General features: G+C 44.9%; 1 protein-coding gene across 1 annotated transcript in view; it reads right to left on the minus strand.

Annotated features, from left to right (window-relative positions):
• Window positions 1–4,018: 4,018 nt before the first annotated feature.
• The window catches only part of LOC125633474 (NKG2-A/NKG2-B type II integral membrane protein-like), a 34,284-nt gene continuing 12,000 nt past the window's right edge, over window positions 4,019–26,302 (minus strand). Inside the window, exons 3-8 of the mRNA XM_075124960.1 lie at window positions 16,968–17,013; window positions 13,658–13,761; window positions 5,215–5,313; window positions 4,788–4,939; window positions 4,311–4,417; window positions 4,019–4,215 (exon numbers count right to left, since the gene is read on the minus strand). Of these exons, the coding sequence (XP_074981061.1) occupies window positions 4,098–4,215; window positions 4,311–4,417; window positions 4,788–4,939; window positions 5,215–5,313; window positions 13,658–13,761; window positions 16,968–17,013 (626 nt within the window). The 3' untranslated portion in view covers window positions 4,019–4,097. The remainder of the gene's footprint in view (window positions 4,216–4,310; window positions 4,418–4,787; window positions 4,940–5,214; window positions 5,314–13,657; window positions 13,762–16,967; window positions 17,014–26,302) is intronic.

Here is a 26,302-nt window from a genome sequence, read left to right on the forward strand (position 1 = left end):
TCAGGGTGCCAATGCCTGAGATGATGGGGCGCCCAGGATTTCCAGGTTTATGGATCTTGGGTAGTAGATAGAATATCCCAGGTCGGGGTTCCAGGGGTGTGTCTGTGCGGATTTGATCTTGTGCTTTTTCAGGAAGTTTCTTGAGCAAATGCTGTAGTTGCTTTTGGTAACTCTCAGTGGGATCATAGGGTAATGGCTTGTAGAAAGTCGTGTTGGAGAGCTGCCGAGCAGCCTCTTGTTCATATTCCGACCTATTCATGATGACAACAGCACCTCCTTTGTCAGCCTTTTTGATTATGATGTCAGAGTTGTTTCTGAGGCTGTGGATGGCGTTGCGATCCGCATGGCTGAGGTTATGGGGCAAGTGATGCTGCTTTTCCACAATTTCAGCCCGTGCACGTTGGCGGAAGCACTCTATGTAGAAGTCCAGTCTGCTGTTTCGACCTTCAGGAGGAGTCCACCTAGAATCCCTCTTTCTGTAGTGTTGGCAGGGAGACCTCTGTGGATTAGTATGTTGTTCAGAGGTATTTTGGAAATATTCCTTGAGTCGGAGACGTCGAAAATAGGATTCTAGGTCACCACAGAACTGTGAAGGTTTCTAACCATCAGAGGAGTGAAGTTCCAGAACAGCCTTCCAAGGGGACTAGTGGGGGCAAAAAAACCTAACTAGCTTTAAGACTGAGCTTGATAAGTTTATGGAGGGGATGGTATGATGAGACTGCCTGCAATGGCATGTAGCCGACCTGCGACTGCAAATATCCCCAACAGCTAGTGATGGGACACTAGATGGGGAGGGCTCTGAGTTACAACAGAGAATTCTTTCCCAGGAGTCTGGCTGCTGGGTCTTGCCCACGTGCTGCAGGTCTAAGTGACCACCATATCTGGAGTCAGGAAGGAATTTTCCACTGGGTCAGATTGGCAGAGACCCTCTGCAGCAGTTAGGCTTCTAGTTTAGGATTCTTTTTTGGCCTGCCTAATTATACATTTACACTTGGCTTGCCAGAGTTTATGTTCCTTTCCATTTTCCTCAGTAGGATTTGATTTCTAGTTTTTAAAGGATGCCTTTTTGTCTCTAACAGCTTGTTTTACTCTATTTAGCCATGGTGACATGTTTTTGGTCTTCTGTTTTTTTTTTCTTAAAAATAAATTGGGGATATACATTTAGTTTATGTCTCTATTCTAACAGAATCTGGTTCTGTGAAAGTTTCTCCAACCAGCTCCGAGTACAATGTATCTCCTTATTACCAGCTTGAGAGAAGACTGAATCCATTAAAATATATATGGATTATTTTGGCTGATGTTTATGTTACTGCTTATAGTTAGTGATATACAAATCTCATGAGAAAATGATTGGAGGCTTAGTTTGGATAAGCAGGCAAAAGTTGAACTTCTCATGTCTGCAAATCTTGTGAGAAAGCAGACTTCCAACATTAGATTTCCAGTGCTTTCTGCTTCTGGTTGGGCTGGAAACACCACAGGAACTATCTGTCTCTTGTATTATTTTGGCATTTCAGGGTAGGATCAAAAAACACAGAGGCTGCTGGTTCAAATGATAAATGCACTTAATTCAAATGCTGTTTTGCTCTTAGAAATGATAGCACAAATGTCATTGTGGAGTCCCATATTTATTGTGTCTGTGTGATTTCAGAGCAAATTTGCTCTATCTACAAGTAAAAATATGCCTTTTTTCTAACTACCAGTCCTGAAATTTAGCCTTGGGATCTGACAGTCAAGCTACATTAATGGACTGAAGTGAATGACAAAATTAAGTTAGAGATTAAAAAATAATCCAAATTTTTAATTAAAATATGAAATTTTTACAAAAACATCAACATTTTTCAATTTCAAAATGTTTCAGTCAGCTATGGAGCTGGTTGAAAAATAGGATACATTTTTCTTGAGAATGTCAAAAAATCTAACTTATTTTTTCATTGAAATTTGCAAGGACAGGGGGAAAAAAGAAAGTTGTGTATCTTGAAAATTTCATCCACCTCTATTTTTAATGATTGTGTTGTTTGAGGGTCTGATCCAAGACTCCCATTGTCTTCAATGGGGTTTGGATCAGGCCCTGAAAGAGTCATTGCAGAAGATGGAACATATCAAGACCTTCCAATTAAGAGTTTTATGTGATAGCAGTAATTTGCTATAGGAAGAAAACTGCACCTTAGTCTAGGAAAATACTAGAATGTTTCTGTGGGTAGATAAGGATTCAGCAGACATTTTCAAATGCATCTTTGAATGCAAAGTGTGAGGGATATAACAATATCCTGGACAAACCTTATTGAACTAAGTTTGTCTTTGTGGGTGAAGGATTGTATGTAATTCCATGGAGGAGTGGGACCACAGCTTCCGGGAACTAAGAACAGTGGGAGATGATTAAACAGATTTACTCAGCAACTCCAGAGAGATACCACCACCTGGATAGTCTAGCAAATACTGATACAAACTATTTCCGGGGACCAATCAACAAAGAAAGGACTTTTAAATAAATAGCCTCAGTTCAAACTGACTTAAAGCCTTCTTTCGCTCCATCAAGCAGACAGGGAATTTGGTTCAAGGGATGCCCCAATCCTGAGAGAAAGGCTAGAAGGACTTTGGCCTACTGAGGCCCCATAAGACTGGATGTGCTGGTTCTGAGCAAAAATTGTGATGACCTTGTGACCATAGGAGAAACCTCTGTGTAGTGTTTGAAGAACTGTTCACTGGCCAGAGCCCTTGTTGTAGTTGGTAAGCTTATTAGCAAGCATATAGGTTCTTTTATTGTTTTTAATGTTTTCTCTGTAATACTTTCACCTTAAGAATGTGTTTGCTTAGCAAGAGCTGTGTGGTAACTTAACTGTGGGCAATTACACTGTTTACTGTCTCTGAGGATAAAAGTAAAGCAGGCTGGCTTAGGCAGTCTGAATTTGCTGGGGAGGTCACAGTATATGCATAGAACTGTGCAATCCAGAAATATTCCAGTCAGGAGGGAGAAAGATGCACATCTCCATCCAAAAGAGGTGATGGCTGAGGAGCCAGGAGCTTAGAGTGGGTGCCCTTGCTGAACCATCGAGGAGGTATAAAGGTCCAGTTGCTCTGAACAGTGACACAAAGATCTTGAAGAAATTGCTATATATTTATGTACATCATGACTCTTTACTGTAGATTCTGCTATGTATACAGTAGTGAAGCATTCCACATCTACATAAGAATATACAATTTCTTCAATGAGTATTTGTAGCTATGCCCACTGTTGATTACTACAAACTTCTTATTAGTAGAAACATATTTATTAACTTACAAAGCTCAATTTTGTAGTACATTTTAAAATCTTTTTGCACTTCTCTAGCACAAAAGAGATTATGTGGCCCTAAGTTGTTATAACCAATCACTGAAGTTTTTCCTTAAATATAAAAATAAAAAGTAGTTCAAAGTTCATGTCAAGCTTATCTCTGTCTGTCTCCAGAGGAAGTTATGGAATCTTGCAGCTAGCTGGATTTAGTTTACTGGAGGAAAATAATTAATTTCATCCTCTTTCCCCCACCCACTCCAGACTGTCTTGTATATGCTCCTCCCCACACCGTGTCCCAGATAGCCCACTTTATGACAGCATTATAATAGAAAACTAGGACACTTTTTTAAACAACAAAAATATGGTCAGTTTAATCACGACTAATAAGACCGACCCACAAAATGGCAACTTCTATGCATATCTCTCGGTAACAAGAACCATCTATATACAACTAGTAATTTTCAGCTGGGAAGAAAATCTGTCAGAAAATGGAGATGATTTATTATGGACAAGATTTTTGATCAGTTTCTGCATGAGTGTGCAAGCAGGGAATGGCCATTGTAGTTCTTGCTCTTCCCCGCATAACAAGATGTGCTCCTTCCTCAAGCAGCTAGCTGCACTAATCACCTCAAAAGGGGTGGGGAGGAAACAGGTCCATGGTCAGCCAAGGAGGGGAGCACATGCCGCCCCTTGTTAAAGGGCAGCATAAAAGTTCCAGTTACCAAGAGCTCCATGAATTGTTGTGCCTCAGTGAGGCACTGAGGGCCACTGAAGAAGCCTCAGTGTCTTTCTCCAGTCTTTCTTATGCTGGTATAACAGGCTTCATCTAAGTGGCCCTCTGCTCACAAATATAGGGTTTTGATTGTGTACAAACATAGGAGTGGGCTTCTCCAATTCTGAAAGCTGCACAGTCACCGCTATTAAAATCTGGATGTTCTGCAAACCTGGAAATGAAACATACATGTACTGTTAACTGGCATGTACTGGCAAAGTCAGAAGTTGTTATTAATGCCCCTAACTAGACATGCCAGAGACTTACAGGTTAAGGGTTAGAGCTGTGCCATCCTCCCAAACCCAGGATTCATTGATCCCATTACGGAATAATCCGATCCAGTGATAAGAAAATGCTAGAGGCTTTATGAAATCCTGTATGGGAACAATCAAAAATTGTCTTAGTCTCACATCAGTATTTGGACTTTTAACTCTATCCGCTTAGCGCCTGCTCTTTCTGAGTAAGTAGGCCTCTTGGGGTGGGGAGGAGACGGGACTGACAGTGCCTGTTTATACTTAATGAGAGTCATTGCAGACCATTGTGAGGACCTGCTTTTCTAAGCACCAGCTGAACTGTAATTGCAGTGTTCCCAGACCTGCGCAACCCGGAAATTGAGATGCCAGAACATGGAGTCAAACCAGGTTCTTCCATGCAACACTACAGACATGAAATCAAATATTGTTCTCCTTGTCTCTGACTAATCTGCTGTTTGTAGCCTGAAAAGTCCCCACAATTGAATTCTACCTGTTTTTTTTTGCTGTGTATCTTCAAAAGTCTGGAGCCCCGAGAAGAACAATAATCTTGACTCTCTTGCCAAGTTTTCCATTCAGTAGAAAAGTGGTAACAGTTCTCCTCATGCTGTATCCAGTTTTCTGGGCAAAGGCTGCAGTTGTCTCCTTCAACAGGAAATACATTTTATAGATTGATTTTGTTAGTGCATTGCTCATGATCATGCCATTTGATAATGGTTTTAGACCACATCCAAGCCACCCTGAGACCTGCAAGATATTTGCCTGGGGAAGACTTTCATAAAAGTGATATTGGTAGAAAAAAAAATTGAACTGATCTGAGATCACTCAAGTCACCTGAAATTTGTCAGCAACACTTACCCCTTTGCTGAAACTTCTGGAGACTCTGGAATCTTTTCTTTGTTTTTCCTGAAAATACTTACGTTTGACACTCTGGAACCCCACAGCTCCCAACAATACTACACAGAGGATCCCCAGAATCACTGCAACATATCGCCACGGGGAAGATGGAGAAGCAAAATCTAACAGGAAGGAAAGGCAAACAATAAACAAAAAGACATTCAGGGAATCCAGTGTCACAGTGGAATTAACTGTATCTAGGCTCCACCAGGCTTAACTAACAGCCCTAAAATAACAGGCATTGACAGTATGCAATTATTTTTCTTTCACTGGAGATATCGAGCTGATCCTTTTTACCTTCTCCATTCACTACACTTCATTTGGGTGAATGAATTGTCAGTTATTCCCAGAGCCATGAGGGCCATAAAATCCCCCCCTCAGTTCCCCAGCAGGAGTGACTTTGCTGACATTTCTTACATTTCAATGATCATCTGAATAGGTAAAACAGATATTTTACACCAATATTTCTGGGGAGGGTGGTTATTCAGAAAGGACAGTTCATGTTTCACAGCTGTTTGGAACACACCACTGGAATTTGGACATGTCTTGAGACAAGGTCTGAAATTCTTCCATTATTTTTTGGTAAAATAGAAATCCCATTGAAATTATTGGAATATGCAGTAACCATGCAATTTCTCCTGTTATGCTGAGATTGTAGTGAAATGGATCAAAGGTGAACAAAAAAAATCCAGAGGAAGAGGGGGCCCAGCTGCTACAGTCCCATGTGAGATTTCTGCATGGTTAGGAAGATAGAAATATGCATAATTTTATTTAATACAGAACAGGAAAATCACATTTATTCCTCTATCACTGCCTTCCTATACATTTCAGTTATACCTACTTATATTAAATTTGCTTTGGAAAAATATTAAAGCTTTTATGAAATGCAAAGGCTTATACTAATTTAATGTTAATGGTTAAAGTTAGAAATTTAAATACATGGAGCTTTGACATTTTACACCACCTGAAGATCTGTCCCTCAAAATTTTGGAAACAAGGAAGTTAAGATTTACCTACTTATGTTGATTCATTGATGTTGCAACTATTTTTTAATAAGAAAAATCTATCTGCATGACTTGTAATCCAAATATTCAATGACCAAGTTCCTGAACTGTAGCTGAAGACCTCTCAGCACAGATGCTGTAAAGGTGATTTAAAAACTACTTTTACTTCTCTGGTCATGGGGCTGTCAGGGCACAGGCTGGTCCCCAACATAAATTAGAGCAGGCTGCCTCTAATTTTTGCCATTTGCCAACTACCAAAAGAAGCTGTTACAGCATTTAGGGATTGTTGTGTGTCAAGGTTCCTCCCCCACTCTGAACTCTAGGGTACAGATGTGGGGACCTGCATGAAAACCTTCTAAGCTTACTTTCACCAGCTTAGGTTAAAACTTCCCTAAGGTACAAATTAATTTTATCCTTTGACCCTGGATTTCCACTGCCACCACCAAACTTTAACTGGGTTTACTGGGAAATGTAGTTTGGACATGTCTTTCCCCCTAAAATCCTCCCAACCCTTGCACCCCACTTCCTGGGGAAGGTTTGGTAAAAATCCTCACCAATTTGCATAGGTGACCACAGACCCAAACCCTTGGATCTGAGAACAATGAAAAAGCATTCAGTTTTCTTACAAGAAGACTTTTAATAGAAGTAAAGGAATCACTTCTGTAAAATCAGGATGGTAGATACCTTACAGGGTAATTAGATTCAAAACATAGAGAATCCCTCTAGGCAAAACCTTAAGTTACAAAAAAGACACACAGACAGGAATAGTCATTCTATTCAGCACAGTTCTTTTCTTAGCCATTTAAAGAAATCATAATCTAATACATACCTAGCTAGATTACTTACTAAAAGTTCTAAGACTCCATTCCTGTTCTATCCCCGGCAAAAGCAGCATACAGACAGACATAGACACTTTGTTTCTCTCCCTCCTCCCAGCTTTTGAAAGTATCTTGTCTCCTCATTGGTCATTTTGGTCAGGTGCCAGCGAGCTTACCTGTAGCTTCTTAACCCTTTACAGGTGAGAGGATTTTTCCCCTGGCCAGGAGGGATTTTAAAGGGGTTTACTCTTCCCTTTATATTTATGACATTGTGTTATAGAGATGTCCCAGCTATGCCCACACCACTGAAGCCAGGATGTGGGTGGCATAGGAGTCACTAGAATTTCTGCACCACCATCTGAGAATCCAATTATGCAAGGGAATCTGCCAGGATCTGTATCTACTGGGTTTGAGGTTGTTTTGCACTTGTTTGGTGCAAAGTAACCCAAACTCACCACAGAGTTCTGTCTTAGACAGCATATGCAATGAGTGAACTTTTCCCTGCCGTAACTTTTCAGTAATTAAACTTTTAACATTAACATAATTTTTATATCTAATTTCCCTGATTGGGTGATGGGGAGGCAGAAGTAAAAAAGAGGGTAGAAAAGAGAGTGAAAAAAACAGTGATTGGGGAAAAAAGATGAAGATTCTAATTTCTCTCAAAATTTCACTGTATATTTCCAAAGTTACACAGATAAGAGTATGCAAAACTGTGGAACTCCTTATGTAAACTCCTGCAGTTTACTGTATCACATCTGAGCGCTTAATATCCCCAGAGTTACCAGGAAAGGCAGGCAAAAGATCCCAAGAGGCAGTGCCGCAATGAGCCTCCACTGTGGTGATGGAGAGGGAGAACCTAACAAAAGGAGAAGGGACCAAGACAGGCAAAGTGAACACTGTCTCTGAGTAGAACAGACTACTTCAGAAGAGAATTTAACATAATGGACAGTTATAGAATAGCCTGCCCATTGTGGAAGCTTCTTCCTGACCACAGACAGTTGGTGGTTGGACCTGTAACATGAGGGCTTTTACAGAGAAAAGAAAGAAAACAAGTTCATCCAGACCAGTAATAACTGACTGGTTGGATACTTAGCCGGGGGCAAATGAGAATGACTAGAGCAGACAGACACCTTTGTTAGCTTCAAAGTCTGTGACCTCTCCCTCTTATGCATGATTAGTTCCTGCACTTTGCATGCTGGGCTATGATCAGCTTTCAGTAACATGCTATTGGCAGGTACATCAGAGGAAAATACATTAAACTTCCTGAATACTGACATGTAATATCAAGAACACAAGAACATAAGAATGGCCATACTGGGTCAGGCCAAAGGTCCATCTAGCCCAGTATCCTGTCTTCCGACAGTGGCCAATGCCAGGTGCCCCAGAGGGAATGAACAGAACAGGGAATCATCAAGTGATCCATTCCTTGTTGCCCATTCCCAGCTTCTGGCAAACAGAGGCTAGGGACACAATCCCTGTCCATCCTGGCTAATAGCATTGATGGACCTATCCTCCATGAATTTATCTAGTTCTTTTTTGAACCCAGTTATAGTCTTGGCCTTCACAACATCCTCTGGCAAGGAGTTCCACAGGCTGTGTGTTGTGTGAAAAAATACTTCCTTTTGTTTATTTTAAACCTGCTGCCTATTAATTTCATTTGATGACCCCTAGTTCTTGGGTTATGAGAAGCAGAAAATAACACTTCCTTATTAATTTTCTCCACACCATTCATAATTTTATAGACCTCTGTCATATCCCCCTTAGTTGTCTTTTTTTCCAAGCTGAAAAGTCCCAGTCTCATTAATCTCTCCTCATATGACAGCCGTTCCATACCCCTAACCATTTTTGTTGCCCTTTTCTGAACCTTTTCCAATTCCAGTATATCTTTTTTGAGATGTGGTGACCACATCTGCATGCTGTATTCAAGATGTAGGCATACCATGGATTTATATAGAGGCAGTATGATATTTTCTGTCTTATTATCTATCCCTTTCTTAATGATTCCCAACATTCTGTTTGCTTTTTTGACTGCCACTGCACAATGAGTGGATGTTTTCAGAGAACTATCCACAATGACTCCAAGATCTCTTTCTTGAATGATAACAGCTAATGTAGACTCCATCATTTTATATGTATAGTTGGGATTATGTTTTCCAATGTGCATTACTTTGCATTTATCAACATTGAATTTCATCTGCCATTTTGTTGCCCACTCACCCAGTTTTGAGAGATCCTTTTGTAGCTCTTTGCAGTCTTATCCCATGAGTGATTACTTTGCTTAAGAGCCTTTGGTGAGGGACCTTGTCAAAGACTTTCTGAAAATCTAAATACACTATATCCACTGGATCCCCCTTGTCCACATGCTTGTTGACCCCCTCAAAGAATTCTAGTAGATTGGTGAGGCATGATTTCCCTTTACAAAAACCATGTTGACTCTTCCCAACAAATTATATTCATCATCATATTCACCTAGTGAGGAGGGCTTTAAACTAGGTTCACCGGGGGAAGGAGACCAAAGCCCTGAGGTAAGTGGGAAAGCGGGATACCGGGAGGAAGCACAGGCAGGAATGTCTGTGAGGGGAGGGCTCCTGCCTCATAGTGGGAATGAGGGGCGATCAACAGGTTATCTCAAGTGCTTATATACAAATGCACAAAGCCTTGGAAACAAGCAGGGAGAACTGGAGGTCCTGGTGATGTCAAGGAACTATGACGTGATCGGAATAACAGAGACTTGGTGGGATAACTTACATGACTGGAGTACTGTCATGGATGGTTATAAACTGTTCAGGAAGGACAGGCAGGGCAGAAAAGGTGGGGGAGTAGCACTGTATGTAAGGGAGCAGTATGACTGCTCAGAGCTCCGGTACGAAACTGCAGAAAAACCTGAGTGTCTCTGGATTAAGTTTAGAAGTGTGTGCAACAAGAGTGATGTAGTGGTGGGAGTCTGCTATAGACCACCGGACCAGGGGGATGAGGTAGATGAGGCTTTCTTCCGGCAGCTCACGGAAGCTACTAGATCGCATGCCCTGATTCTCATGGGTGACTTTAATTTTCCTGATATCTGCTGGGAGAGCAATACAGCGGTGCATAGACAATCCAGGAAGTTTTTGGAAAGCGTAGGGGACAATTTCCTGGCGCAAGTGCTAGAGGAGCCAACTAGGGGGGGCGCTTTTCTTGACCTGCTGCTCACAAACCGGGTAGAATTAGTGGGGGAAGTAAAAGTGGATGGGAATCTGGGAGGCAGTGACCATGAGTTGGTTGAGTTCAGGATCCTGACGCAGGGAAGAAAGGTAAGCAGCAGGATACGGACCCTGGACTTCAGGAAAGCAGACTTCGACTCCCTCAGGGAACAGATGGCCAGGATCCCCTGGGGGACTAACTTGAAGGGGAAAGGAGTCCAGGAGAGCTGGCTGTATTTCAAGGAATCCCTGTTGAGGTTACAGGGACAAACCATCCCAATGAGTCGAAAGAATAGTAAATATGGCAGGCGACCAGCTTGGCTTAATGGTGAAATCCTAGCGGATCTTAAACATAAAAAAGAAGCTTACAAGAAGTGTAAGGTTGGACATATGACCAGGGAAGAGTATAAAAATATTGCTCGGGCATGTAGGAATGATATCAGGAGGGCCAAATCGCACCTGGAGCTGCAGCTAGCCAGAGATGTCAAGAGTAACAAGAAGGGTTTCTTCAGGTATGTTGGCAACAAGAAGAAAGCCAAGGAAAGTGTGGGCCCCTTACTGAATGAGGGAGGCAACCTAGTGACAGAGGATGTGGAAAAAGCTAATGTACTCAATGCTTTTTTGCCTCTGTTTTCACTAACAAGGTCAGCTCCCAGACTGCTGCGCTGGGCATCACAAAATGGGGAAGAGATGGCCAGCCCTCTGTGGAGATAGAGGTGGTTAGGGACTATTTAGAAAATCTGGATGTGCACAAGTCCATGGGGCCGGACGAGTTGCATCCGAGAGTGCTGAAGGAATTGGCGGCTGTGATTGCAGAGCCATTGGCCATTATCTTTGAAAACTCGTGGCGAACGGGGGAAGTCCCGGATGACTGGAAAAAGGCTAATGTAGTGCCAATCTTTAAAAAAGGGAAGAAGGAGGATCCTGGGAACTACAGGCCAGTCAGCCTCACCTCAGTCCCTGGAAAAATCATGGAGCAGGTCCTCAAAGAATCAATACTGAAGCACTTGCATGAGAGGAAAGTGATCAGGAACAGTCAGCATGGATTCACCAAGGGAAGGTCATGCCTGACTAATCTAATCGCCTTTTATGATGAGATTACTGGTTCTGTGGATGAAGGGAAAGCAGTGGATGTATTGTTTCTTGACTTTAGCAAAGCTTTTGACACGGTCTCCCACAGTATTCTTGTCAGCAAGTTAAGGAAGTATGGGCTGGATGAATGCACTATAAGGTGGGTAGAAAGCTGGCTAGATTGTCGGGCTCAACGGGTAGTGATCAATGGCTCCATGTCTAGTTGGCAGCCGGTATCAAGTGGAGTGCCCCAAGGGTCGGTCCTGGGGCCGGTTTTGTTCAATATCTTCATAAATGATCTGGAGGATGGTGTGGATTGCACTCTCAGCAAATTTGCGGATGATACTAAACTGGGAGGAGTGGTAGATACGCTGGAGGGGAGGGATAGGATACAGAAGGACCTAGACAAATTGGAGGATTGGGCCAAAAGAAATCTGATGAGGTTCAATAAGGATAAGTGCAGTGTGCCCTTGTTGCCAAGAAGGCCAATGGCATTTTGGGATGTATAAGTAGGGGCATAGCGAGCAGATCGAGGGACGTGATCGTTCCCCTCTATTCGACATTGGTGAGGCCTCATCTGGAGTACTGTGTCCAGTTTTGGGCCCCACACTTCAAGAAGGATGTGGATAAATTGGAGAGAGTCCAGCGAAGGGCAACAAAAATGATTAGGGGTCTGGAACACATGACTTATGAGGAGAGGCTGAGGGAGCTGGGATTGTTTAGCCTGCAGAAGAGAAGAATGAGGGGGGATTTGATAGCTGCTTTCAACTACCTGAAAGGGGGTTCCAAAGAGGATGGCTCTAGACTGTTCTCAATGGTAGCAGATGACAGAACGAGGAGTAATGGTCTCAAGTTGCAGTGGGGGAGGTTTAGACTGGATATTAGGAAAAACTTTTTCACTAAGAGGGTGGTGAAACACTGGAATGCGTTACCTAGGGAGGTGGTAGAATCTCCTTCCTTAGAGGTTTTTAAGGTCAGGCTTGACAAAGCCCTGGCTGGGATGATTTAACTGGGAATTGGTCCTGCTTCGAGCAGGGGGTTGGACTAGATGACCTTCTGGGGTCCCTTCCAACCCTGATATTCTATGATTCTATGATCTATGTGTCTGACAATTCTATTCTTTATATTTTCAACCAGTTTGCCCAGTACTGAAGTCAGGCTTACTGGCCTGTAATTGCCGGGGTCACCTCTGGAGCCCTTTTTAAAGATTGGTGTCACATTAGCTATCCTCCAGTCATTTTGTACAGAAGCTTATTTAAATGATATGTTACAGACTACAGTTAGTAGTCCTGCAATTTCACATTTGAGTTCCTTCAGAACTCTTGGGTGAATGCCATCTGGTCCTGGTGACTTATCACTGTTTAGTTTTTCAATTTGTTCCAAAAACTCCTCTAATGACACCTCAATCTGGGACAGTTCCTCAGACTTGTCACCTAAAAAGAATTGCTCAGGTTTGGGAATCTCCCTCAAATCCTCAACCATGGAGACCGATGCAACAAATCTCATTTCTCCGCAATCACCTTATCATCCTTGACTGCTCCTTTAACATTTCGATTGTTCAGTGGCCCCACTGGTTGTTTCGCAGGCTTTCTGCTTCTGATGTACTTAAAATTTTTTTTGCAATAACTTTTTGAGTCTTTGGCTAGCTGTTCTTCAAATTCTTTTTTGGCCTCCCTAATTATATTTTTACGCTTCATCTGCAGAGTTTATGCTCCTTTCTATTTTCCTCACTAGGATTTAACTTCTACTTTTTAAAGGATGCCTTTTTGCCTCTCACTGCTTCTCTTACTTTGTTGTTTAGCCATGGTGGCTCTTTTTTGGTTCTTTTACTATTATTTTTTTAATTTGGGGTATACATTTAAGTTGAGCCTCTATTATGGTGTCTTTAAAAAGTTTCCATGCAGCTTGCAGGGATTTCACTTTTGGCACTGTACCTTTTAATTTCTGTTTAACTAACATCATTTTTGTGTAGTTCCCCTTTCTGAAATTAAATGCTACAACGTTGGGCCACAGTGGTGTTTACCCCACCACAGGGATGTTAAATTTAATTATATTATGGTCACTATTACCAAGCGGTCCAGCTATATTCACCTCTTGGACCAGATCCTATGCTCCATTTAGTACTAAATCAAGTACTGCCTCTCCTCTTGTGGGCTCCAGGACTAGTTGCTCCAAGAAGCAGTCATTTAAGGTTTCAAGAAACTTTATCTCTGCAACCTGTCCTGCAGTGATATATACCCAGGCAATATGGGGACAGTTGAAATCCCCCATTATTATTGAGTTTTTTATTGTAATTCTGGGGTTAAGTTAAGGAAAGTTATTGGACCAAGAGGTTTGACTCTTGACAGTAAAATAAAAGCATGTACAGAGTTAGCAGCTTGTTATGTACAGTACCTTTGGTCTTGGTCTTCTCAGCTCTTTGCCACATTTGCTGTTGAGTAGGAGTGTGAAATTTCAGTTCGGTGTAGGTTATTTCCTGCTCGCTCATTTCTGGTGGGCTAAAGGATATAATGTTTACACTCTGATTGAGTGGATGGAAGTGGCTGACAACAGATCTGTGGGCCTGATTCTCCCCTTTGTTACACTTGTTTCATGTTGGTGTAACTCCAGTGATACCTATGGACTTACACCAGAATAAAACTGGTGCAGTTACATGAAGAATCAGACTCTACTGATTTATCATCAGAGCAGACAAATAATATCAAGGCCTATTTCATATCACAATAGGTTGGTTGAGAGAAGCCAGGCAGAGAATTGGAGCAGGGAGCTCAGAGAGATGTATTTCTTATAATCTTTAAAATGTCTGACCTCTACTTAATGTTCCAAGAGAAAATAATTAGCTGAACTGAAATTAAAGCTGTCCATGCATTTCAATAACTTAAGCAAAACAAACAAACACAATTTACAAAATTGCAAATCAAAAGATGTAAATTTTACAAAAACATTAGAACATGAAGAAATTATACATGAAGACAAAACTTTGTTTTAAAAATGCTGAAAAATATATAAACGCAAAGTTAAGGTACCATATTCTGAAGAACTTTACATGTAGCTCTATTCTGACAAATTGCAGTGTAAAAATGACACTTTCTCCCTAAAGAGAGAATTTCACATGTACAGGCTGACTTTAGTAACTAAAGTAATTGTGTCTTCTTTTTACTCCTGAATCTCAGTGGGTTTTATGCCTGAATGTCACAAGCTTAAGTGCTTTCCTGAATCCCTTTTCGGAAGCTCTTTAATGACTTAGAAGCTTATGGCCCATTGAAAAATCATTTTCAATGTTTTGAACATGTTACCCAGGGACCCTAATTAATTTAAAGAATCATCGCATTATTAAAGGGAGAAAAGCTGAAAACATCTCACCTAACCCCATTCCTGGCTAAGAGTCTCCTTAAGAAACTGAAGTAATAAAATGATGAGCCTTGCATCATGCCTTGAAGACCAAAAACCTCATAGAATAGCAGAACAGCAGGGGAAGTTAGAATTTAAGATCTTCCACTGAAACCCCCTCCCCAGACTCTCAATGAGTCCATATCTAGGGCTATTAACATAAGCTTCTCCATTGTATATTGAATAGGGATAGCTAATTTGTCTCAGTTTCATTTTGTTGGATCCTGTCCATATTTCTACCCTCTAACTTCTGATCCAAATGCCTTCCAATTCAATATGAGATGGAAATTTTATTAACATTTTGCTTGCATTCTCTTTCAGATGATTTAATCAGACCTTGAATAGGCGAGGAACTATTGTTGATTCTCAGTGGCACTTCACTAGAAACCCACCCCAGATTAAATAAGCTGGTGTTTACCATTAGCCTTATTTTTATGGCCCCCCTCAGCAAATTCTCAGTCAATGGATTTATGATCATTTCTAAGTTAAATTGGAATGATTTTTTAAAAACAAGTTTTCTTCAGATTGTGTACTAAACACTTTACTTATAACTTGATATCCCAATTTTTGGTGGTAGATATGGTAGATCTTGTAGATATGGTGGATATGGCAAAAAAAAACCCACACAGTTAAACATGCAGAACTATTAGCTACATGGATTGACCAATATCATACATCCAAAACCCACATTTGTGCTGCTTAGATTAAGAGGGGGGGGGAAATACAAAAGTTAGAAATAAAGAGGAATCCTTTTAAATAAAAATAATGGTTGGGATTTTCAAGAGAGACCAAGAAATTTAGGAGCATAAGTCCCTGTAACAGGGTACAGCCCTTGAGCATGCCCTCTTCTGGTCCTGCATGGCTCTGCAGGTGGGCTACTCAGCTTTCTCTTGGTGCTTGCAATCATTTTCTCAGACTCAAGTAATCCAAGTAGATACCCCCTTTGTGGGGTCTCCTTTATTAACCTTTCCTACAGAATATAAAACTTCTTCTTTAGCCCCTTGAATCTAACCTTTCTTCTGGCCCTGGGTATTAATTCAGAGAAGTGTTCTCTCACCAAGTTCAGAAGACCCCAGCCCTTCTTCCTGAAGCATGGTGAAAATTCAAATCCTCACTCTCCTTAGGTGAGGATTCCACAGCTATCATCCTGGAGCTGGGTTCTGATACAGGCCAGCTGCAGTTCTACAAGACTACAAGAAGGATGTGAAAAAATTGGAAAACGTCCAGCGGAGGGCAACAAAAATGTTTAGGGCACTGGAACATACGATTTAGGAGAGGCTGAGGGAACTGGGATTGTTTAGTCTGCAGAAGAGAAGAATGAGGGGGGATCTGATAGCTGCTTTCAACTACCTGAAAGGGGGTTCCAAAGAGGGTGGATCTAGACTGTTCTCAGTGGTAGCTGATGACAGAACAAGGAGTAATGGTCTCAAGTTGCAGTGGGGGAGGTTTAGGTTGGATATTAGGAAAAACTTTTTCACTAGGAGGGTGGTGAAGCACTGGAATGTGTTACCTAGGGAGATGGTGGAATCTCCTTCGTTAGAAGTTTTTAAGGTCAGGCTTGAGAAAGCCCTGGCTGGGATGATTTAGTTGGGGATTGGTCCTGCTTTGAGCAGGGGGTTGGACTAGATGACCTCCTGAGGTCCCTTCCAACCCTGATATTCTATGATTCTATGATTCTTAGTCAGCTTCTCCCCAGCTAGCCCCTTTTTACTCAGTCCTTTCACGTGTTGGCTTGGAGAGGTCAGCGGGCAGCAGTCCTCCTCCTGCTAGAGTCTGCCTTTCATGAGGGAGCAGGCAGCATATATGCTGCCCTCCCTCCAAGGCTCATCCCAGTTGGCTGTGAGAGAGGGGAATTTTGCCCCACACTGCATTACAAAGCTTCTGCTCCTGGGCCCTTAAAGGAACAGAAGAACTATGGATTTCCCCAAACACTGTTTCCCCAGGAGTGCTTCCTTCTTCCCAGTATCTTCCTCTGACACTTCCTAGACCCTTCCAAACTCCTCAAACCTTGAAGAGCCATACCAAAAAAACAGGGGGTGGTTGACCTTTAGTCCCTACTGCCCTTAAAGGGGGCAGACCATCCCTGCTAGAGTCCCATTGACTTTCAATAAGAATTATGCTCATAAGTCACTTAGGGCCAGATTTTTAAAAGTTATTTAGGCTCCTAAATCCCACTGATTTCAATCTGGTTCTTAGGCACTTTTGAAAACATCACCCATCAACACACACTTCCTGAGTTAGTCTGAAGAGAAAAATCCTACAGCAGTTACATTCCCTAACAATGAAAGACCCCACAATCACTTGGAGATGATACCTGTGGAGGTGTTTTCGGATCAGCGAGCAGGAGTCCTGGAACAGAACTTTAGGAGGCGTACCCGTCTAGTCCTGTCTCAAAATCCTCAGTGGAGACAGAGAGCGGCAGAGGGTCAGCATGAACTGAGAGAGGAAAATTATTTGCTCTGCGATGTTCCGGCTTAAACCGCAAAGGAAGTTCTCGCTCTGCTAGTTCGACGGATGTTGCACCTATACAATGTGCTCAGAGAAATGGGTCTTTCATCTTTATCATTACTGAGTAGGCCTCAGGCATTAACTATAGAGCTTGGTTTGGACACTGACATACTTGAATTACTGCATTAAACAACTGTGACTAAGAAAAAAATGCTCAGCTTGTGTACAAGCACTTTTAAAAACCTGGTCTTACTCACCTTCCCTGCTTTACCTCCAGGATGGACTCTTTGCCACCCAGTTCTCCAAAGCAGGAGCTTCCTGTCTCGTTGCCTGGACTAGAGAGAGCTTGGGGGTCTCTCTGCTCCATTGCACTTGAAAGGTTCTTTTATTTTCATTGGTTTACTTTACCATCAGTGCCACCAGTATCATCACCAGAAAGAAGAGAGGATACAAAATGACTGGGTGCAATTAGCATTGGCATGAGCAATGTGTGCATGCACAACACTGGTAACTGTATCACAAGCACCAACACTGCGAGAGACATTGGATCTATCAGCTTCCACTTCAAAGGCCCTAGAAGCTCCTGTATGCATTTTTGACTAGACACTGCAATACTTGAGTCAAGAGAGGAAACAGTCACGATGCAAAGATTCTAATTTGGGTCAATTGGCAGATTCTGGGAAATGCTGATCATGTGTGACACTGTAATCAAAGCAGGACCTCAAATATATCACCATACAGCTCTAAAAATTGTGATGTGTGTTTGTGTTAAAATCATAGAATCATGGAATATCAGGGTTGGAAGGAATCTCAGGAGCTCATCTAGTCCAACCCTCTGCTCAAAGCAGGACCAATCCCCAACTAAATCATCTCAGCCAGGGCTTTGTCAAGCCTGACCTTAAAAACCTCCAAGGAAGGAGGTTCCACCACTTCCCTAGGTAACGCATTCCACTGCTTCACCACCCTCCTAATGAAAAAGTTTTTCCTAATATACAACCTAATATCCAACAAATTATGTTCTCTGGTGGACTCTTGGTGAGACATTATGTGGATGTGACTTTGGGAAAGGATGGTTTTTCGAGGGAAAAAATTACAATCTTATATCAGTCAATCTGGTTACTGGAGCTCATTAAACATTTTCTGACAAAAATGTGGTTTCATCAAAATGGTGATTTTTCCATGGGAAAACATTGATTTCCAACATTTCAACATTTTTTCTTTCAGTTTTCTGAAGCAATATTTCAAAATTATCATTTTGAATTGCAGTGTAATTGTAAGTGGAAGTGTCAGCTCTAAACACAAGGTTTTATTTCTAATTGACATTTTGTTTCCACAGTTTGGGGATGTCAGAATATTTCATTTTTATCCAAAATGTCAACAATTTTCATTTCAATATTTCCAAATCAAAATTTTTTGGAACTTTTCATTTTCTGAGAATTATCAAAATTTCAACTTTTTGTCCCAATTCAGGAAAAAAAAGTCAAAATATTGGAATATCCCAAGGGATGGAAAATACATTTTCCAGCCAGCTCTACTGGTAACACAAGGTGGGTGCTCAATTCATTGGAAGTTGCATCTGCAATCTCATAGATTGATCAAGATCCTTGCATTTGTAAGCCAAGTCTGAATGAGCTCTCCCCTGATATCTAGTGATGAGTTGCGGTTGGTGTTGGCCGGGGTGGGGGAGAGATTTCAGGAACAGACTGAAACCTGGTTTACCCTATAAACTTAGGTTGACAGAAACTGCCTTAGGTTGACCTAATAACATATGTATCTACACTGCCAAGTCCCTTCCTCCGACCTAACTCACCTGTAACGTTGCCTTAATTACTCTACCTCCATGAGAGGTGTAGCACTTGATTCGATGTTGATGGGTCAACAAAGAGTCAGTGTAGACGCAGTGTTGTGTAAGTTGTCTGAACTGGCATCTAGGTGTCCCACAATGCTCTGCTGTGACTGCTCTGGAGATCGTTTTAAACTCCACTGCACAGCAGCCAAGTACACAGGAAACAGCCCCTCCCCTGTTAAAGCCCTGGAAACTTTGAATTCCCATTTCCTCTTTGATCAGCGTGGAGAGCTTGCTAACCCAGGTGATCATGGTGACTCAACACCCAAAACGTGCTCCAGCCTGGAGTACACAGAAGGTGGTGGGACTTATTGGTCAGTGGGGAGATGAGTCTGTGTAAGCACAGCTCTGATCCAGCTGAAGAAATGTAGACATTTATAAAAAGATCATGCAGGGCATGGGGGACAAGGGCTACACCAGGGACACACAGCAGTTCCGTGTCAAAATGGAATAACTTTGACAGGCGGACCAGAAGACAAGGGAGGTGAACAGTCATTCTGGTTCTGCAGCACAGACATGCTGCTTCTACAATGAGCTGCATGAGATTCTCAGCGGCAACCTCACAACGACCCCCAGGAGCAGTGTGGATACCTCCCAGGAGTCTGAGTCCCGGGCCACCTCAGACAACAATGAGGAGGACATAATGGATGAGGAAGAGGAGAAGGAGGAGAATGGGTGACAAGTGAATAGTGGATCCATTCTCCCCAAGAGCCAGGAGCTATTTTTAACCTTGATCACAGGACAGTATGGTGGCCGAGTGTGATGCTGGGGAAGCAGGGCTGCCCTTAGGGAAAATGGTGCCCTGGGCAAACTTGTATTTTGGTCCCCGTGATTGCGACTTCTCCCCCATTGCTCCTGGCTCCCCTGGGCATGGTGCCCCCCCATTGCCCCTGGTCCCTGTGGGTGCCCCCACATTTCCCATGGCCCCCGAGAGCTCCCCAGGCTCCCCACCCCCTGGTTTGTCCCTAACCCCTGCACTGTGCCCCCTTCACCCCTAATCCCTGCACTGCACTGGCTTAACAATTATAGCTTTTAAATGGTCCCACTGACATTTTGAAGTTACCATGCTGAGGTGGGCGTCTGCATGTGTGAGACGCTGAGCTGCTGCTGTGCTTTCACTGGAGCAGTTTTATTTCATTGTGAAAGCCAACTTAACAGTCACTTGCACGACAGCAAATCTCATCTAACAGAAAAAAATGTAGGAATCCACTGATAATGCTCTAATTCAGCACAACTGCACCTATTCAATACCAGTTACAACTAAACATTTCCTGTTTGATGTCCTTTGAAAAGTCTGTATTTCCTGACTAAAGCAATACTTAAGGTTAATTAGTTTACTTAGTGGAAAATGAACACATTTTTTTGCTTTTGTTTTCTTCCCCCCATTAATTACACAATAAGCATGGGAAACTCAAACAGTGACAGCAGGGGACAGGAGACAGAATTTACATTCTAACCATGAAGAATTGATCAAAAATGTCCTACACGTTGATTTCATCTTCATTTTGTGTGAGGTCAGATCGTTTTGTTGGAAAACCCTGGATGCTGTCAATTATAATCACAATGGCTCTGATTCTGTTACACTTCTTGTATGGAATAACTCACTCCATGACTTGACTCAATTCAATCCACGGGACAAACTGTCGATGAAAAGACTGTGCTTTCATCATGGAGCTCGTATTGCGGGTTTAGTCATGGTTCGCTAACACAGTGCTGAACGTGGTTTGTTCTTCTCCATACAATTCCAGAAACTTCTAGTTGTTGAGTGTTACTTATGCATCTGCCTAGCAACAATGACCCAGACGCAACTCACTCCCCAATAGATCTCTTAAAGAGATATCTCCCGATTAGGCATGTGGGTTACAATAGCACAGCTTGCTAATTCAGCACACCTCAATGTTACTCATAAAGAAAGACCACAGGTACGGTTCATTGACAAAGGCACTCGGCCAGGTTTATTGTCCTCATGGCACAGTACCAGTGCCCTGCCTCCGTGGTTACAGGTACACTAACACACGAGTTCTCCATTGCAAGGAATGGCTCAGTCAGCAGCATGAATCTCTGCTGTCCCCTAGGCCACACAAAGGGTTATACTGAAGTACCCTGACATTTATAGACTACAACTTAGGTACCCCCTCATGTCTTTCATGATGTCTGCTTGTTACCTCCTCTTGTATCTTGCTCCAGGTGTCTTGGGCTAAATATCCCTAGTCATCACTTCAGTGAAACCATATTATTTTGTGTTAGGTCAGGAGGTACCTGGGCTAATCTTTTGGAGTGTGTTCACACACATACCCAATGTCTGTTGCTTCTTAGGAGCACCTGCATTTTGGCAACACTAGCAAGACCTTTGTCAAGGTCATGTAAAATTGTAAGCATCTGCTTTAATACATGCCCTGACTTTGGTTCATGGCATGACCTGATTTTGCTGATATGCTTCAGGCCTCAGATCTTTCCGCAGGCCTAGTGCTCCAGGCGCCTCTCTCTCTTTACTACAGTAGTGAAGACAAAGTCCACAAACAAGTCCTTGTCTCTGCACTGAAGAGGGATGAAGAGCATGTTATTGCTCTTACAAACCATGTCGTCCAACAATATGACAATCCCATTGTGACATACCAGGCTACAGTCTAGACTAATGAGCAGCTGCGTCACCCTTCCCCTGCAATCTTGGGTGCCTTACAATGTCTTGTTGAAGGAGTTCCACTTGTGCCTCTCACAAGCAGCCTTCCAGCATGCAAGCCACACCCTGAGTGTCTGTGTGTAACTGCAGCCTGCCAGCCACACTTGGGTTACATTCTGGCTCTCACCAGCCTTGGTTATACTGCAGGGTGACCCCCAACACACTCTCTGTCTTAAATTTACCACCAGAAATGTATGTCCTGTTCTGCCCAGCCCAATCATGAACAATACAAGTTACATTAAGTCAGTTATTTCTTTAATGAAATAATATACTGTGGTACAGCATGGCCACAGGGCAGCAGGAGAGTGTTTTTTGAAGCAGAAAAGAATTCTATTTGTGTAACACTTACAAGAAATCACCAAAAAGGATAAAGCAAAACTATGCAACAAAACAAAAGCAAACACAAGGTATAACACAGCAGCCTTCAGGAGGGAGAAGTGTTCAGGCAAGCCTGGGCCCAGAGCAGGGGAGCTTCCTCGACACACGTGGTCTTCCACCCTCCTGAGTTACCTGGTGGCCTAGAGCAGGGGGGCTTCCTCGACACTCATGGTCTTCCATCCCCTCGAGTTACCTAGTGCCACACCCAGTGTCACCGATTATCCCTCTCCTGAGCGTGCCCGACCAGATGGGCACGGCTGCGGGGTGGGCGGTTTGGGGGTGGGGGGGACGTACACCACCTGTGATAGGACCCCTCCTAGGTGACAGTGATGATGGTAACCACAGCGGCAACGGCTGGGGCTGGGGTCTCTCGCTCTTCCCCTCAATCAAAGGGTCAGACGGAGGGAACCGGACGGGGTCACCGAGCAGAGAACCTCGGACAGTGCCCACCGCTCCTCGAAGGCGTCAAGGGAGTCGGTGGACGCTGCCCGGAGGAATTCCGCCCGGATACGTGAATGTACTGAGGATTGGAAAACGGCCCTACAATCGCAGGACGCTTCATTAGCCAACCTCCCCTCTCTGGTTTTATAAATGGCTGTTTTAGCTAGGGCTAGGAGGAGGTTAACCAGGAGATCTCGCAATTTTGTGGGGCCACGGATGGGGAGTGTGTAGATAAAAAGGTGAGGGGAAAAGTGTAGCCAAAAGCGTAATAAAATATTTGTGAGGAGCCGGAAAAGGGGCTGCAGCCTGCCACTCTCTAAATATACGTGCGCCAGGGTTTCCCTCACGGTGCAAAAAGGGCAAGTATCCAGTATGGGGGTGAACCATGTCAAAAACACGCCCGTGCTTACAGCTCCGTGAAGGAGCCACCAACTAATGTCCCCAACGGGCCTCGGGACCAAGGTGGAATACAGGCTGGCCCACCGGGGTTGCTCACCCTCCAAAGGTGGCAGGAGGTCCTGCCACTTTGTATCGGGACGGGACACCAGGGTGTGGGCGTGAAGGGTGTGAAGCGTGAATGTGTATAGATATTTCCGTGGCGCGATTTGGAAGCTGACTGGCTGCAGTTCATGCAGCTGGCTCGCAGTGAAAGGGTGAGGGGTTTGTTGGGATCTACGGGGTAGGGGCCCAATTGAAAGGTCCGATGGGCCTGGGGTAGAGGGTGGGCGTGGTGCGCCCTCGTGCAGGGCTCGGTTGAGATAAGCCCGAGCAGCGGGCGTCAAGGCGGTCTTCACCTCCTGAAGTACGCACCGGGGGGTACGAGGACTGGAGAGCCCCATGCGCTGAGCGAGCGTCAGGGGATCCAGCCAGTCTCCCCGGTCGTAGTCCAGGAGGTCTCCGACTCTTGTGACTTCCACCAGGACCAAACTCTGGCGCACCGAGCGGCACTCTGCCACCTGCACACGGAGCTGGGGGTTGTGTAGCAGGGGCTCCACGAGGTGATCTGCTCCCACGGCCGCCTCGGACCTGGTCGTTGAAAACAGTTTCCAGGTCCAGAGGAGGTCCTGATAGAAGACTGGCAGCCCGGAGAGGTCTCGCGGAAAACCTCTCGGACAAAGATAAAAGAGCTGCCGGTCGTATCGGAGCCCTTGGAAGCAGTGCAGGAAGGTGTGCGCCAATATGCTCCACGTCGAACTACCTGCACTATAAAGGAGCCTCTGCAGGGCCTGGAGGCGGAAGACACGGACCTGAGTGTGCAGACACTTCAGGCCCTGCTGTCCTTCCTTCAGGGGTAGATGAAGAACCCCAACAGGGGCCCAGTGCATTCCTGACCAAAGGAACTCTAGAATCGATGTCCGGAGGTTGGTCAGGAAACCCAGGGCCGGGACCAGGGTGTTGAGCCGGTACCAGAGCGTGGACAGGACTAGTTGGTTAAGCACCAGTGCTCTCCCTGGAAAGGAGAGACATCGGAGTAGCCTCGTCCATTTCCGGAGCCGCTCTATCATCCCGCCTTCTAAATTTTGCCAGTTCTCCGGCAGAGAAGGGTGCGTGGCAGAAATGTAAACGCATAGGTAGAGCAGTGGACCCGCGCTCCACCGGATGGTCTGAAGCACGGGTGGGAGGGAGCTCACCTGCCGCCAGTCCCCCACCGCCAAGCCAGAGCTCTTGACCCAGTTGATTCGGGCGGAGGAGGCTGCTGAATAGATGGCCTGGCAAGCCTCCACCCGTGCCAAGTCCCCCGGGTCCTGGACCACGAGGAGCATGTCATCGGCGTACGCCGACAGGACCAGCCGCAGCTCCGGCTCCCGCAGCACCAACCCCGGCAACCTCCTGCGGAGGAAACAGAGGAAGGGCTCGATCGCCAGAGCGTACAGCTGGCCCGAGAGGGGGCACCCCTGCCGTACTCCTCGCCCAAAGCTGACCCGTCCGGTCAGGGTCCAGTTGAGCCTAACCAGACACTCCATGGAAGAGTACAGCACCTGGAGAAAACTCACAAACTGGGGTCCGAATCCAAACGCCTACAGAGTGCCCAGGAGGTACCCATGGTCCACTCTATCGAACGCCTTCTCCTGATCAAGAGACAGGAGGGTGAGCGACAGACTGTCTCTACGCCCGAGTTCCAAAAGATCTCGGACTAGAAATAGGTTGTCAAAAATGCTGCGACCCGGGACAGTATAGGTCTGGTCTGGGTGGATCACGTCCGCCATCACGGACCCTAGCCGCAGCGAGATTGCTTTCGCTACGATTTTGTAGTCCGTGCTAAGGAGTGAGACAGGACGCCAGTTTCGTAGATCGCGGAGGTCCCCCCTCTTCGGCAACAAGGAGAGCACTGCTCGCCTGCACGAAAGAGGGAGGACCCTGCCCTGAAAAGACTCAGCCCAGACAGTGGCTAGGTCTGGGCCAAGGATGTCCCAGAACGCACGGTAGAACTCCACGGTCAGCCCATCCATGCTCGGAGATTTATTGGTGGGCATGTGACAGAGGGCTTCCAAGAACTCGGCCAGGGTGAGAGGCAGCTCTAGTTGGTCTCGGATGCCCACGCTGACCATGGGGAGTTCCTCCCAGAGCACCCCGCAAGCGCCAGGATCGGTCGGATCCGGGGAGAAAAGGCTGGTGTAGAAGTCACAGGCCCTCCCACACATCTCCACCGGATCCGTGAGGGGGGCGCCGTCTTCTGCTAGAAGGCAGGTGACGTGTTTCTTGGCCCCCCTCGTTTTCTCCAGGGCATAGAAGAAACGGGAGCCGCGATCCATCTCCCGAAGGAGGCGGATGCGGGATCGAACAAAGGCACCTCGGGTCCGATGGTCCTTGAGGGCCTGGAGCTCCTCCCGCTTCTCCCGGCATGCTCCGAAGAGAAACGGGTCCTCGGGGCTGGCGGCCAGATGCCTCTCCTTCTCTAAGACCTCCCGTTCCAACTGCTCTATCGCTGCATTTCTCAGTCGGCTGGTGCCCCGGGTGTAGTCACGGCAGAAGAGCTTGGCGCGCACCTTCCCTAGATCCCACCATCGCCGTGCTGAGGGAAAGGCACGCCGCTGCTCTCGCCAGGCCAGCCAAAACTCCCGGAAGGACGTCATGAAGCCCTCGTCCTCCAGCAGGCTGTTGTTAAAGTGCTAATAGGCCGGCCCCGGCCTCTCTGCACAGAGGGAGGCTGTTATGGTGGCTAGATGACGGTCTGAAAATGGGGCCAGCTGAATGTTGGAGGAGTGGGCCTGTGATAGATGGAAACGGGATAAATAAATACAGTCCAACCAAGAGTGGTGTGACCGATGGGCCTCCACCTGGACAAAGGTGAATGTGGAAGTGTCATCTGGGTGGTGGTCACGCCAGACGTCTACTAGGGAGTGATGTTCGATTATTTCTCGGAGAATGTTTGCAGCGGCCGGGCTCAGCTCGGCCCCTGAGTGGTCCTGTTCCTCGAGGGTGGTGTTAAAGTCCCCTCCCAGGACTAAGCACTCGTGAGAATCTAGGGTGCTGAGGAAGTCGGACACCCGCTGATAGAATTGTGGCCGCTTCGGGCTCGTTGTTGGGGCATAGATGTTAACGAGATTGACCACGAGCCCCTCCATACGGACTCGGAGATGCAGCAGTCTGTATTTTTTTGCTTTTGTCCACCCTCCCCCCCCCCAATAATTACTGAATAAGCATGGGAAACTCAAACACTGACAGCAGGAGACTGGAGACATGATTAACATTCTAGCAATGAAGAATTGATCAAAAATGTCCTACACTTTGATTTCATCTTTATTTTGCGGGGAGGTCAGATCATCTTGTTGGAAAATCCTGGATGCTGTCAATTATTATCACAGTGGGTCTGATTCTGTTTTACTCCTAACACGTGTCTCACTCCATGACTTGT

The sequence above is a fragment of the Caretta caretta genome, chromosome 1, assembly GCF_965140235.1.
Source record: "Caretta caretta isolate rCarCar2 chromosome 1, rCarCar1.hap1, whole genome shotgun sequence".
NCBI classification, from domain to species: domain Eukaryota; kingdom Metazoa; phylum Chordata; order Testudines; family Cheloniidae; genus Caretta; species Caretta caretta.